The sequence below is a fragment of the Lepisma saccharinum genome, chromosome 1, assembly GCF_977018435.1.
Source record: "Lepisma saccharinum chromosome 1, izLepSacc3.1, whole genome shotgun sequence".
Lineage (NCBI taxonomy): Eukaryota > Metazoa > Arthropoda > Insecta > Zygentoma > Lepismatidae > Lepisma > Lepisma saccharinum.
The window spans coordinates 76,396,984-76,413,147 of NC_139229.1; the positions used below are offsets into that span (position 1 = coordinate 76,396,984).

At 37.7% G+C, this 16,164-nt stretch overlaps 1 protein-coding gene across 2 annotated transcripts in view; it reads left to right on the top strand.

The window, feature by feature from the left end:
- Nucleotides 1-16,164, top strand: part of LOC145996749 (uncharacterized) — a 470,158-nt gene that overhangs the window by 117,440 nt on the left and 336,554 nt on the right. For both annotated transcript variants that reach the window (XM_083133278.1, XM_083133282.1), the window contains exon 2: nucleotides 8,980-9,161. In XM_083133278.1, coding sequence (XP_082989404.1) covers nucleotides 8,980-9,161 — 182 coding nt within the window. The remainder of the gene's footprint in view (nucleotides 1-8,979; nucleotides 9,162-16,164) is intronic.

A 16,164-nucleotide genomic window follows, 5' to 3' on the forward strand; every position in this document is an offset into this window, starting at 1 on the left:
TGTCATAACTTTCACTAGTTGTCATTTGTGTTTAGTATACTGTGACAATTCATCATGGCTAAATACACACTTCAAGAAAGTTTGGTTATTATCCAAATATTTTATGAAAATAGACGTTCTATTGAACTTGAAACGGATCATAATTTGGGCAAAAAATTATCTTCTCGGATAAAGCTCATTTCTGGTTAAGTGGATATGTTAACAAACAAAATTGTCGTTTTTGGTGTGAGAACAATCTACAAGAGATTCACGAGAAGCCCCATCCGCAAAAGGTCACTGTATGGTGTGCTTTATGGCATGGTGGCATCATCAGACCATATTTTTCCCCTCCCCAAAACGAGGTAGGAGATGCAGTTACAGCGACTGGTGAGCGGTACCGATTGATGTTAACAGATTTTTTGTGGCCAAACTTAGATTTGAAGAACATGTGGTTCCAACAAGACGATGCCACATGTGACACTGCTAATGTCACATTCGACGTATTGCAAGAACAGTTTGGTGAAAGGATAATTTCAAGAAATGAAACTGTTAGTTGGCCTCCAATAAGTTTGCTTTTTTGGGGTTATTTGAAATCTATAGTCTATGCAAACGGACCACGAACCCTTGATGCAATAAGATTGAACATCGAACGCTGCATTCGTGACATTAGGCCCGAGTTATTGCACAAAGTCATCGAATTCACTTGAGTGCACGAAGTCGAGCTGGACACTTAAATGATGTGTTATTCAAAACATAATGTAATAAACTATGTTTCAAGATAATATAAAAAGTTTGGTTGTATCTGAAATGGTTCTTGTTTTATTTCATTGTAAAATCATATCGTTCTTATTGGAAAACCCTATATGATGAAATGAATGAAAGAGTATGAATCAATTATTTAAAATTTAAAAGAGTAAATGAAACGAGTGTAAATTGTGTAGGGAGAAAGAGGTCTAAAATTGCAATGAAGCTATCATTAAAAAAATAATAGGTTATGATTATTGGCTGTTCGACATTTTACATTTAGCGTCAACATATCAACTAAAAATAGCGAAATGGATTAAAACATATAAAGAAGTGTCCATATCGTGTCCATGTATGGAGTACTTCCATCTCTCTCTCTCTCACTTGTCACTTCCGTCTGCATATATCCTACATCTTACAACCAATCGCATACACAAATAGTTTGTATATCTACATACAAGAATTAACAGAGTATTTCCAATTTCTAAATTAAAGGCTGTTAGAAAAACGAATCCAGACTTCCTTAGGATTAATCATGACCGCGACATATGCTGACACATTATAAGTCCTGGTAGAGAATGTAACAATTCTGCGAAATTGATCAATTAGAGAATCCTTTGGATTGTAGTGCCTCTCCATCTTCTCGTATCAGCTTTCGATATCTTATTATATATAAGATATTATTTTATAACGAAGAAAAGTTATCAAGGAAGAATCAGCAGGACTCAGCTCTACCATGAAACTGTCTCGATAACTGCTTTTTTTGGAAATGTCTCTTAGTTTGGAAGGATCACTGAGATTTTCTATTCTGTGAAATCTGTAGAATTACCTCTGGTTGGAGAATCATTCTGTTCTTTGAAATACCTTGTGGGAAATCTGTTCTGTATTGCAACTCTACAAGTGTCTAGATATCGGCGAATATACTCGGTAGGGAAGGACTGTTGAATGTATCTAATGTTTTAGAATTTCTAATACAGAAACTATAAAAAAAAATCAGCTTAATATCATCGGGACCGAAGCCGCTAATTCTTCTTTTCAAGTAGTTCTCCAATTGTCCTCACGCTGCTGCGTCAACACCGAAATTCTTTTAACTTCCTCCTGAGATCATACCCTGGTTACAACATTGAACATTATGTGAAAAGGTCTCTGAAACAGCATATTGTCTAACCAAACAGGATTTCAGATGTTGAGATCCTTGTAGGCTATATCTGTAATATATATAGATGGTAGCACAAGGAACTTATGCGTTTCATCTATTCTCTGATGTCATAAACCCAGCTCCAACATTTCCTCCCCATTGACGTGTCCACGAACGTCGCATGTGTTCGGTGTCACGTTTTGGCGACCAGGACATCATACGATCTTCGCTCGCTATCGTTACGTTTCTTGCCGTAGCTTTTGGCCAGAGACCCTCGTCTCGTATTTCTCCGTAACAAGAGTCCTTTGGGAACTCCGTCCCGAGATGCAACGCGAGGGAAACTACTACGTTTCAAACTTCATTGTTGTTTCCACAGCAGACTATTTTCACGGAACCCGCTTCCTCACGAAAGTGACGTCACCCCTATTTTGCCAATGAACACGTCAAGTTAGTACAAGTTAGGTCTCAGCTAAGACAGCCAGACAGTAAAAGCACATACAGTACACGTATGGAAAATAAATTAAAGTGTAAATCACTAACCCTGAGACCTTCTGTAAACAAACTGTCTCACCAATTCGATGTATCACTCCGCGTCAGCTGATTCATGACCGCAATCATCTGCTGTTACACTCATAGTTCGTCGCACCTATTCATTTTATATAAGAGCCTCTGAATGTGAGAACCCGCTCTCAAAACATCAGACGAATATGCAGTCGCATACATTGTTAGTCTCCCGGTCATTCTCTCTTTCATAACCCTTAAAACTGCAGACACTGACACACCACTGCACTGGGATACGAACTTAACCACTTCATTTACTGGTTTCTCAGGATACCACTGACAGAACGTTACATAAATATTGAGTAGAATCTGTTTCTCACCCTTTGCAAAGGCTGTCCTTGCTAGTGTTTTGAAAACAAGCTCGGAGAACACAGAGACTTTCCCGCGCGCATAGAACTCGGCATGTTATTTTTCTAAGGACTAAGTTGCACTACTTCCTTGCTGTTCACATGATTATTTTTAGAAAATACCCAATGTTATAAAATATCATTATGTACACAAATCTCTAAGCTCGTTGAAAGTTACAATTCATATTACTACAAAATGTTCACACTTATCTTGCCTTGCCATGTCACCAAGTTATTTTACGAAGTGCACTATATTTGGCGGAACAAAAATCGTTATTAGGATGCTTGTCAAAGTTTCCAACCGCAATAAATTTACGAACTTTTTGTCTTGTTTTGATCATCATCATCAATATATTTATTGGACTTACTGCAATGCATATGGCTGTTTATGCCCATTATATATTTTATTTACATAAGATACAATTTACATAAAATCTACAAACAAATTTCAAATACACTCCTATCTATATCATCCTTAGAAATATACATTACCATGTTATATCATTTTGTCTAAAAAAATGCGAGTAAAATATATTCAATTCGCATGCAAGAAAGAAGCCAAATTTATGGGAAATGATTACTGGTGCAAAGAGTTAACCATGAAGGTGAAGCAATAAGTTAAAAAAGAAAGAGCATTGGGTTTAAAGTGAGACGTCATTTGCGGCAGCGTATCCCATACTACAAATTGGCCATTGTTTTTACCTTACGTAATGAATCCTGTAGCAACGCTGGAGGTCTCAGGGTTTGTGATTTGAACTTTAGTTGTTTCAGTTGTGGGCACTGGCTCATGGACAGATATATCTCAATACGTATAAGTGATTGATTGATAGTTACTTTACACATATTTTTGAAACGTTGATTGAATTCTAGTTTGTTTACACATCTCGTCAATTAAATAACCATTTCCTCTTTCAAGTGACATCTCTTCCTCTTTAAATTTATTAGTTATTAAATGAAAACCGCGTAACTCGCATGTCTTTTGTTCTGTATACATATCTAACGTTCTTTAAACGCTTTGCATCGCAAGTTAACCAATGTTATGTGAAATCCTTTCGTGTAAAGCAATGTCTGCTACAAAAATGCTATTTTGTATCAAATTCGCGTTATCTCTCGATTTCTAATGAATGAAAATGTGTAGAGAACATGTTTATACACGTTTTTGAGGAAATTAACAATATTATCGCATCGCGTTTGCGAAAAATCAAAGTTCCTCCTACCTATAGATTAGAGTGCTGCAATGAACGTTTTAAGCTCTAGTGGCAAATAGTTTGCACGGGCAACGCTAGATGGCATACAGAATCGACAAGACTTCCGCTCGAGCGAAAAACGCTCGAACGATCTCAATACACTCGAACGCTGAAACCTTATTAGTACACGTATTTCCGTCATTTGTCTATAGCACAGGGCTCTCAAATATGGATAGTGAAGTAAAGGACGAAGTGAAATAAAATAACGGTTCATATTCTAATCTTGTACTATTTTGGAAATATCAACACATTATACACAGTGCTAAGTACAGTTAGTAACTTTGAACGCTGTATAGAAAATTAACATGGAACTTACAATTCGCTACATACATATCCTCAGTGTACAAATGCTGGCCCCGTGGCGGAGTGGTTAGCACATCGCGCTACGACGCTAGGAGTCCCGGGTTCGAATCCCGGCGTGGGCATTAATGTTTGTGAGTGTCCATTCATCAATTTCATCATGTCCTCACTCATCCCCATCTTCGCAAATTAGCCAAAAGTGGCGCAAAAATCATGCAAATCAATCAATCAGTACAAATTAACGGGGCATGCCGGGGATTTCCCCCCACCAAAAAGAAATATCCTGTGCAAAAGAAAATTATTTTTATCCCTGCCAGGGATGGTTTTATGTAACAAACACAATTGAAAAATCATTCCGTGTCCATTAATGGTCCAGTCATCAAAGTTTCCGAGCCCAAAAGTATGCAGCCTTGTGGATTAAAGAGAGACGTTATTCTGAAACTGACCAGCCGAGGCAACAGCAGGCTGTTTTTCACTTACGTTTTCATGGCATAGTGCTCCTATTTTACATGTACAAAAGTGTTCACAAGAAATGTTTAGGTAGGTTAGATCATGGTCGTAACTTGGGACCTAATTTTGAGGGGGCAGAATTCAACTTAGGGCTAACTTTGAAGGGGTAGAATTAACTTGGGTATAATTTTTAGGGGGAAGAATTAAAATTGGGCCAAATTTTGAGGGGGCAGAATTCAACTTAGGGCTAATTTTGAAGGGGTAGAATTAACGTGGGTATAATTTTTAGGGGGAAGAATTAAAATTGGGCCAAATTTTGATAGGGCAGAATTCAACTTAGGGCTAATTTTGAAGGGGTAGAATTAACTTGGGTATAATTTTTAGGGGGAAGAATTAAAATTGGGCCAAATTTTGAGGGGGCAGAATTCAACTTAGGGCTAATTTTGAAGGGGTAGAATTAACTTGGGTATAATTTTTAGGGGGAAGAATTAAAATTGGGCCAAATTTTGAGGGGACAGAATTCAACTTAGGGCTAATTTTGAAGGGGTAGAATTAACTTGGGTATAATTTTTAGGGGGAAGAATTAAAATTGGGCCAAATTTTGAGGGGGCAGAATTAAACTTAGGGCTAATTTTGAAGGGGTAGAATTAACGTGGGTATAATTTTTAGGGGGAAGAATTAAAATTGGGCCAAATTTTGATAGGGCAGAATTCAACTTAGGGCTAATTTTGAAGGGGTAGAATTAACTTGGGTATAATTTTTAGGGGGAAGAATTAAAATTGGGCCAAATTTTGAGGGGGCAGAATTCAACTTAGGGCTAATTTTGAAGGGGTAGAATTAACTTGGGTATAATTTTTAGGGGGAAGAATTAAAATTGGGCCAAATTTTGAGGGGGTAGAATTAAACGTGGGCCAAATTTTGTGGGAAGAGAGACTAAACGTTTTCCATCCAATAAAAACAGCAGGATTATTTGCTAAATAATTGTGACGTTTGCGAAATCACAAATATTAGCTACTTTTTATTACATTGCTCCTCAGGTCCATTAACTTGGAAATTTTAATAAACAAACCTGAAAATTTTTGGGGCAAGTGCCTCTCGTGGCCCCGCCAAGTTACGCCTATGGGTTAGATGGACATTAAGTTTGAACTTGGCAATAGAAATTTGGTCAAGTTTTTGGTGGTACGAGTTCGACAGCTCTTTTCGTGTATGAGTTTGGAGTTTCTAAATTACGTGTAAAAAACTACTAACAACTCACGGGGCGCATGTGGAAGTGTTGTAATGACCTAAGTGTTGTAATTGTAAATAAAACTTTGAGAGCTGTAGAACAAGTTTCAAAAAACTGCATGTATATATCTCATATAGTTAGGAGTTAAGTTTCATCGTAACGGTAGCAGGACTTTGTGGACACCCTATATTATGGTAACATGTAATGACCTAGGTTTGAGACAATGTTCTAAGGTTCTTAGGTTACACACTAATTTACATACGAATTTGCATACCCAGAAAAACCTAGCTCCCGAAATGAAATCAGAAATACGCCACTGAGTGGTCACCTCCTCCACCCCCCCCCCCCAAAGCAAAAAGCTTAATTCGCACTGTGCATGTCCTTGCCTTTTTCCACCAACAATCTCGATCATTATTTTCAAGAGTGCAATATAAAGGTTGGTCGTCAACCACAAGCTCTCAAAATGCACCATGCTGTTCAAATTCGAGAGATCACTGATAAGGTGATTACAATGGTTGTACTTTTCGCGATTCTTAGGTTTCGCCATAGTTTTATCTATTTTTCGTTTAGTTTAGCAGTTATTGCACCGTTTCTACATCCCAATTCCCATATCCGTCTTTCCATCCTAAGCATCAGAAGACCAAAAGGGAAGAGTACTCAGGAAGGCCATCCTCTTCGAAATGTTGTGACTATCCCTTCTTCCGCACAGGCCAATTCTTCCTTGCTCGTTCGCTAAAAAACCACTTTTCTTAATAGAACTTCGATCTTGCGCTTCCTTGCGGGGAGTTCCGGGGGAATATCTTCCAAGGAAACATGGATGTTTTATTGATATTACTTTCTTTGTCACATTCCGGTGAACTTTGCCATTTCTCTTTCCCGAGCTTCCACCTTTCCGTTTCAGGAAATTTTTCATCTCTCTCTCTGCTTTTTCTTCTCTCCCACGCTTAGCTGTACGCGAATATTGATGAAGAGGTCCTCTTTCTTTCGGGTATAAATTGTAAACAGAGGCGAACTTCGTGAAGTCTAAGTTTCAAAGGACATCCTTTCCTTCCTTCGGTCCCCGAGTGAAAGAATTTGAAATGACGTTTTTCCCTTCATGTGCGCCTGCCACTTCTTTTCAAAGCGTTTTCGTCTTCTCTTCGTATTATTTCCGAGCTAACCTTTTGAAGAGCTCTTGCGTCTACTTTAGATTAACAGTCAGGTGTTCTCAGTGTTGCCAGCTGATATTTTCTCTAAACAAGATTTATACTTTTTCACAGATCTGAAACCAATTTACCGCCAGAGTTGCTTACTCATTTATCGTGAACAGAGGACATGTTGCCTGCTGTTAAAAAAATTGAACTAATCTCTTTGCTGTTTTCTTTTAATCTAAAGAAAAATATAAGCTAATTTTATATCTGGACGACTTTGTAGTGTTACTATTCTCCCTTTTGAATTTGTGTACATGTCTTTACGCTTCCAGAGTTCTAAAAAACTACTTCTCTCTGAGAATATGTGTACTATAATAGTGATTTTTTAAATTCCTTATGAATACTTTTCAGCATTAAAAATTAATATTGGATATTATTGGCGGGAAAGTGATAATTGTACAATGACGGACAATTCTGCCTTAACTAGATCAATAATTTTCAGTCCTAGCATTACAAGCCAGTAGTGTCCGTGACTACTAGAGGAACGTCAAATCTTTGTAACGGGCATATTCAGTCGCTCTCTGAATTGTAAGTCATACAAAATTGAAATTTGGTAGCTATTTTTACTGTGCTGATACAATCTGACGTGCAATTGAGACTGAAGGAGTGTCCTTTTCGGTCGACACTATAGTCATTCTCTCCTCCACATTGATCAACACAACTACCCTCTTGAAGAGCAACGAAGCTATGGGCCTGAATCCTCAGACAGTATAATTTTCTGTCGGGGCTGTGTTGTGTGATAATAATACAGGGTGATCCGTTTGACATGTCAGAAAAGTAAATCGTTATATGCAAGATATTAATGTGCGTCTCTGAGCAGTTTGTTGTAATATACGTAGAAAGGATATGAGTTTCGAGTGAGTGGAGGTTTATAGACTTCAGTGGCGTGGCACTAGCGTGCATGGGTGGCAAATATAGTCATCGCGCCACAACAACGTTTACAGTGTGTCGTATCGTATGTGAAATTTTCGAGTATTACATGTAGCGCCGCCACTCACTTGAAACTTGCATCCCTTCTGCTTATGGATCCCACTTTAAACTGTAGGTCCAGTCCCGATTAGTCTTACTGTGCATAAAGTGGACTTAAAGCACCAAATCAAGCACCAAATCTACCAACCAACCCTTCTGCTTACATTACAACAAACTGCAGAGATACGCATGTTAACCTCTTGTATAGAACCGTTTACTTTTCTGATATTTCAAACGGACCACCCTGTATGAATTATCGTCGCGACTAGACTAAAGTAGAAGAAAGAGTGACGTAAAATAAACGTAAAACAAACAGAACGTACAATTTGGTGTATTTATTTGTCTGTTGGAACCAATTAATATATTTACATCTAAGGAAGATTTCATACCGAAGCGACACGTGTCGGTTGAGAATTTCACCAATCGGCTTGTTATGCCGTTGCGCTGTGAAATATTGGTGTTGGTCGCTTCGGCCTTCCTGAAACCTATGACTGGCTGGGATATGTACAGATATTTCTTATTATGTTTTGTTTACCTATTTTAATTCTTAAAGTGAATAATTTGCCATGAAAGCAGTGTTGCAAAGCAATTAGCTTAAAAGGCCTGAAGCCTCGACAATTTCATGAGATACACGCAATTAAACCAGATTGAGTTTTCGTCTAGTATTGTTGCTATTGTACGGAGGATATTTATCTGGTCTACATTTCCTGCAGCAATGCCGTCAACTAATATTTGCATGCATTAGATTTACTTGATTGAAATCTTCTACTAGTGTTTCTGTGGCGTTTTTTTTAGTCTAATCAGAGATGACTTTCTTTTTCTTTTCCAGATCTCCCCAACTGCCCTTTGATGTTCCGAAGGCAATTTGGTTAATTGATATGGGGCTTCGGAAGGCGAGGAGGCACGCAGGAGTCGAGAGTTGGCAACACTTCAGCTTCGGCTTTCTGATTCTTCACCTCGTTCTGGGAGTTTCCCTCACTTTCCTCACAGCGGAGGCTGCCAGACAAACAGGTAAGGAATGTATACGACCCCTTGCTGCATGTGCATGTGTTTCTCAGGGACATTATCATTGGGTTATATGTTAGATTTAGGTGTCGTATCTGTAGAAAGATGACTTAATCTTGGACGAAATTACGTTACTATTACGTTAATTGACACCATTTTCTAGTTTGTCTGGAGAGCAATCAGTTGATTGCATTTATGAACGATTTAATATAAGTCTATAGGTGATTACTAAAGGTTTTTCCAATAAGAATGATATGATTTTGAAATGAACTGGCAACTATGCTTCAAATGTTATAACTGTCACTAGTTGTCATTTGTGTTTAGTATACTGTGACAATTCATCATGTCTAAATACACGCTTCAAGAACGTTTGGTTATTATCCAAATATTTTATGAAAATAGACGTTCTATTGAACTTGAAACGGATCATAATTTTGGGCAAAAAATTATCTTCTCAGATGAAGTTCATTTCTGGTTAAGTGGATATGCTAACAAACAAAGTTGTCGTTTGAATCCACAAGAGATTCACGAGAAGCCCTTGAATCCGCAAAAGGTCACTGTATGGTGTGGTTTATGGCATGGTGGTATCATCGGACCATTTTTTTTTCAAAACTAGTTAGGAGATGCAGTTACAGTGACTGGTGAGCGGTACCGATTGATGTTAACATATTTTTTGTTGCCAAATTTAGATGAAATTGATTTGGAGGACATGTGGTTCCAGCAAGACTGTGCCACATGTGACACTGCTAATGCCACTATCGACGTATTGCAAGAACAGTTTGGTGAAAGGATAATTTCAAGAAATGCAACTGTTAGTTGGCCTCCAAGAAGTTGTGATTTAACTCCTTTAGATTGTTTTTTGTGGGGTTATTTGAAATCTATAGTCTATGTAAGCAGACCACGAACCCTTGATGCATTAAGATTGAACATCGAACGCTGCATTCGTGACATTAGGCCCGAGTTATTGCACAAAGTCATCGAAAATTGGGTTAATCGAATTCACCCGTGTGCACAAAGTCGAGGTGGACACTTAAATAATGTGTTATTCAAGACATAATGTAATAAACTATGCTTCAGAATAATAAAAAAGTTTGGTTGTATCTGAAATATTTTTTATTTTATTTAATTGTAAAATCATATCGTTCTTATTGGAAAACCCTATACTTGGTTTTAGACGTAAAGAACGGAGATAGCCATTTACTCGTACCATAATTGACGATTTACATAGTTTGGAAGCAGGCACGTTGCCAGGAGGGGGAGGGGGGCCTCAGGGTGATGAAGCGGATTAGCCAACTTCCGTGGCGGAGTGATGACATTTGTACACTATTGGAATGAGTCAGAGCAACTACTTTCGGCAATTATTATGTATTGTTCTTTGTTAATCGTGATAAATTTAGACTTATCCGTGGATGGAGGGATCACTTCATCCAAGACGTCCTCGTCAAGCACTTCATCACTCTTATTAGCACCACTCTTATTAGGCTCACCATTGAGATGCGGAGGGGGTTCACCAACACGTGTCACGTGAGACCTGGCTGGAGACATGATCATTGATATCATCCAGAACTCTGAACTCACGTCACTACAGGTTAAGGTCCTGTCCTCACTCCTTGGATTTGCTGGCTTATCGGTCAGTGAGTAATGGATGAAATCTTCATTAGTTACGTCATTACTAACGTTCACCACACTTTTAACCTTCATATCCAGTGCGAGATCAACCTGCTCATCCAATACATAGTTATTTCCTAGATCTGATGAAGAGATGCTAGGCTCTAAGGGGGGCCGGACTTCAAATACTGTCACTTTCAAGAGGATCATAATAAGAAGTAACACTTTGCGCCACAGAAGGCGCTGTGACTGATCAAATTGTTCAGGGGTTGACTACTCGACGTACAATTAGTACGAGGAGTGGCTAGCAGAGCGAGCTGCGACGCAAATTGTCCCGCGTTCAAATCCTGGGCTGGGTATGGGAGTTCTTTGTATTATTTCATGAATTTCAGGATATCATCACTAGACCTCGGATTATAGATTTTTAACCTATTTTTTTCCTTTACAGGTAGCTATGTAAGAAATAATAAGTTATGTCAGCGTTTCGTTAATAAAAACGCAACAACTGATGAAGTTTCATAGTGCCTAAAAAGACCTATTTTGCTTGTTAGAACCTATTTTAGGTTTATGCGCTTAAATCAAGCCTTTTTTAGTTTTTTATATATTTTTAAAGGTTTTTACAGATTTTTTTATGTCACACAAGAGGCATTTGCTTTGTTTGGTCACAAACATTTCAATGACAAACGTGATTGAAACGTATTCTCTGTCGAAATTCCTTCCTCCAAGTCCATGGTGATTTTTCAAAGCTCTAAAGTAAGCAAAATGTCTGGTGCCACTGTTACCTGTACAATCCAAAGTGTTGTCTTGCTTATTTCCGCGTCACTTTGGTGCTTTGTGACATTCACGCCTTGCAAACTAACATTTCAGCATTGAAGTTTGCACCACTGACCAGGGCTCGAAAAATTCCGGTCGCCAGGTCGCCATGCCGATTAAAAATTTCAGCCTGGCGACTGTGATCTTTTGCTGTAATATGTATGAAATTCTAAGTTCAAATTGCAGTACAGCGTAAGTTAGCAAATTATTTCTTTTTATCAACGTTGTGAACATTCCATAGAATCAATAACAATTTCTTACTCTTTGACCCCCATTTCCTGCTTTCTCAAATGATTTAGCAATGTTTGGAATACCGTGATGTTCAGCTTCTTATACAGAATGTTTCAAAAGTCGCACAACCCAAACTTTGAAAATTTATATCATGAAAACCGTAAGATATATTTACACCGTGTTTTCTGCATTTTAAAGCCTCATCCATTGAGATATTTTTCAGTCCATAAAATTATCAGTTTACGCCATACAGAAAATTAGATAAATTAATAACTGGCGCAAGGCAGCGTTAAAATTTTTCCAGAAATGCACTTTTGAGTGAGAAAAACATCTATAGAAATTATCAAAGGGTCATAATTAGATGTCTTGATGACTGATGCCATGTCAATCTGCCATTTACGACCAATATTTGTCATGTGTTACATTTGATGGATTTTTGACCAACAATTTTATGGTTTGGGTTAAAAAGTGACATTTTTGGGATATATCTCTGTAGATGGCAACACAAGCAGGTCGAACAGACGCACGCAACATGTGCATAAATATTGGCCATACATTTACATGAAAAATCATAAATCAAGATTTTGTGCCGAAATTGAACTCTTGATTATCCTGAATTCTCTTCGCTCACCTTCGCCGCTACTATGCCTGTTTTTTTTTTATTGATTCAGCATGGCGTATACATTGGAGCATTGCGTGTGCTTTGCTGAAGAGTATTTTACTACTAATTCTTACACTCATGTGCAAGGAGTTTTCAAAGAAAAATACCCTGCTTCTGTTGTACCTTACAAAGCAACTGTGTTACGACTAGTCAAACACAAACAAATGATCCCACAAGTTGTTAAGAGATGGTATTTATTGTTGAAAATCAATTCGCAGATGTTCTCAGCAAATTAACAATGTGTTTTTTTTCCAAATAGTGTAATTGCTTTCATTTGGATAAATGCTAACATAAATGTATTAACCCAGTGATAGCCTACATCATCAGTTTAGTGCAGAAAACCAGGTGTAAATATATCTTACAGTTTTCATGATATATATTTGCAAAGTTTGGGTTGCGAGACTTTTGAAACACTCTGTAGTATACACAATTGCTAGTAGGTGGTTTTCTGGCTCTGAAGAAAATTTTTCGAGCACTGCCACTGACTATGTTTTTGTTGAAAGATTATTTTCAGCATGTAAGATGATCCTCGCAGACAAAATTGCTTAGTTTGACTGTGGATAACATGAAAAAAGATTGTTGCCTAACTATACGGCGAAGAGTGGATTTTAATAGCAAATTTCCAATGGTAAGTTCTGCCATCGTTGTAGGGTTAGGCAACAAACATACGTTATGCAAGATACTGCGTATTTCAGGATATAGGTGTCCCATTTTCATTGTCGGTGACTATATCTAATCAGCATTTTTCAAGAATTTTGAACTATTTTAAGTTTTCTTTTAACCTACTTTAGGATTTTCGGAGCCTAACATGATTTTTAGGACCTATTTTATGATTTTTCGAACCTATTTTAGGATTTTAGAGCCTATTTTAGAAACCTAAAAGCACACTTTTTAGATCCTAATAATCCGAGTTCTAATTATCAGTCATCCTCATCTCCGTGATTAGCTAAAAGTGGCAGAATCACTGGTATTTTAAATCATTATAGAGTAGCCTGCAAAGTTCTAAATCTGGAAAAATCATGGAATCGGGGTTTGCAAAATCAATATTAACCCCCCCTAATCCCAAAAGTGAATATTAACCTCAATAACCCTAAGAATGAATATTAACCCCAATGAGCAGCCAAACAATAAGGTTTTCTGAAACTTCTCCCGATTAAATATCTCCTACCCTTGCACTTATGACGTAAATCACGGTTCGACTCTGTGTGGAATGGGTCCATTCCATTAGCCATATCACTAGGAAGTCAGGGACGATAAATAAGTGATCACAATCCATCTTCTCCACCGCCGTGTTCCACGCATCATAATCATAGTTGAATGCAGACGCAATGCCATTATGTTAACCACGGAGTTAATGTTATGTGGGTGGGAGGAAGGGTACAATGGATGTTGGAGGATGGAATTAATAGTAATGAGGATTTATCAGGGGAGATCCCTTCTGCGTTGGGTGCAGCTGCTCCCCAGTCGGTGGTCCCAGCCGGGATTTGAAGCCTCTAATTCAAATGAACAGGCTTGGAGCTAGTCTATGTACGAAGGCGTTATGTATTCTGAATTGTGTTTAAACCAGGGTTTTTCAAAGGTCCAGGAATTTTAAATAAATTCAATTTCTCTCCAGGAGAGAAGATCAGCAAGCGTAAATAGGTTCTGGACCGTAAAGAACCTTTTCATCTGTAAAGTATTTAAATTCGGTCCAGGACCCTTTTTTCCGGATCAATTTAAATACGGTCCAGGAATCTTTTTTCCCGCATCAATTTAAATACGGTATACGAACGTTTTTTATGGATGAATTGGTCCAGGAACCATTTTTCCAGATCAAGTAAAATACGGTCCAGGAACCTTTTTTCAATTAAACAAAACTCAACTTGTACCGAATTTAAATTGTGCTAGAAAAAAAGGTTCCTGTCCTTCAGCGGAAATGGGTTCCTGGACCTTTAACAACCCTGTTTTAAACTCGCATGATTTACGACAATTTTAAAGACACTAGCAACCTTGTTGTTTAATGTGGCATATGACAGTCGCCTGTATTTATACAATATTGGTTGCTTTGTAAAAGGAATATTGTAATTTTTGAGATTTTCAACTTTAACCTTGTTCACACAGAATGCATTCCCCGAAAAGCAATCTCATCTGCTCAAGCTGTGAGACACGAACGACAGACTGGGTGGTCGAGCAAGACTCATTCTCGGAGAATCCCTCTCATTCTGAACAAGCCCTCAGTCACTAAATTACGGATGGTCACACAATTAAGGTAACGGATATCCGGATTTCAAATTATCCGATATTCGAATAGCACAGATTTGATGAAGGATTTGTAGAAAATCCGTACAGTGAAATGCGAACATGACGAATAATAGAATATGTGGATAGGCCGTACAACGGAGAAGCTTTAAAATTGTTCGGATAATGCACACATTCGAATATCCGGACATTTAGGATAATCCGAATACCCGGACAATTCTGATATCTGGGTAATCCGTAATCAGGATATTTGAAATCCGGATAGAAAATTATCCGATATCCGGATAAAATTTTATTCGGATTTGGCCATCCCTGCTATCTACACTCTGGGTGAGAATGAGACAAGGAAGATTACTTCAACCTTCCCATGTTCCGGCCAGAATAGGCAGTGGCCATTTTACGCCACCTTTCACTATTCCCGAATGAAAATCTTAAAAAGGAAACAACCAAAAAATGTACTTTTTTGCCTTCCTCGAACCCTTCCTCCTGTTCTGCGTCTGCTATTTTATGTAAAACTGAAATAGTTTGCAGACTTTACAGAACTAATTACACATCAGAAAATTTTGTTATTAAAGTTTCAAACATTGTTTAACAATAGCGTTCTCTCTCGGCGCGTCACGAAACAGTTAATTTAATGAATAAAACTCTTTTAAAATATTCCACCGCTTTGTGTTTCAACCCACAAAAATTCAGCATATTATTATACTATATTGTGTGACAAGCACAATAGTTACAATGTTGTGTTATGTTGAGTTATGATGAGTTTATAATGTAAATTTATGAACGTACGTGTTCAAAAATGAAACAAATGACTATCGAATATAGTAAACAGTTTGTAAAAAGTTATGTACCATGTCTTAAGTTATGAATACATAAATATTATTATTGAAATATAGTTTTGTGTTGTTAAAATGTGTAGGTTTCAATTTCTACTTGAACTCAGCATAATGTTTGTTTGTGGCATAACTACCCAACACTGGTATGTAGAATCAAGGACTTTGTGAAACTTGCATGAGTATATTGAAAATACAGACGAAAGAACCTGTATATCGCATATAAAAGTAGTAGCTAATACTATCGCCATATAATGAAGATGTGCTAGAGAGAGGTGTAATATTTCAATTAGAAGAGACTTACTACTGAATTATCACTACCAGTAGTTAATTACAGAATGAGATCCTTAGGGTGATTTGTGTATGGCAGCTTACGATTTACCGAGAACTGCTGATATACAGAGATCGGTCTAATACTTATTTGGTTCATTGATTGATTCTGGAGATATGTCGCTTGGGACTAAAATTTCCCTAAAACTCCCTCTTCACTGTTGAGACTCGGATGATCCATTGGCTGACACCAACCAAGCAGTTTTCGAAACTTCCTCTCCTTTCCAAAAAAGTGCAATGAAAATTCAAAAATCTGAAAAAATGAATCTGCTTAGAATTCCTCTCTCTCCTCACA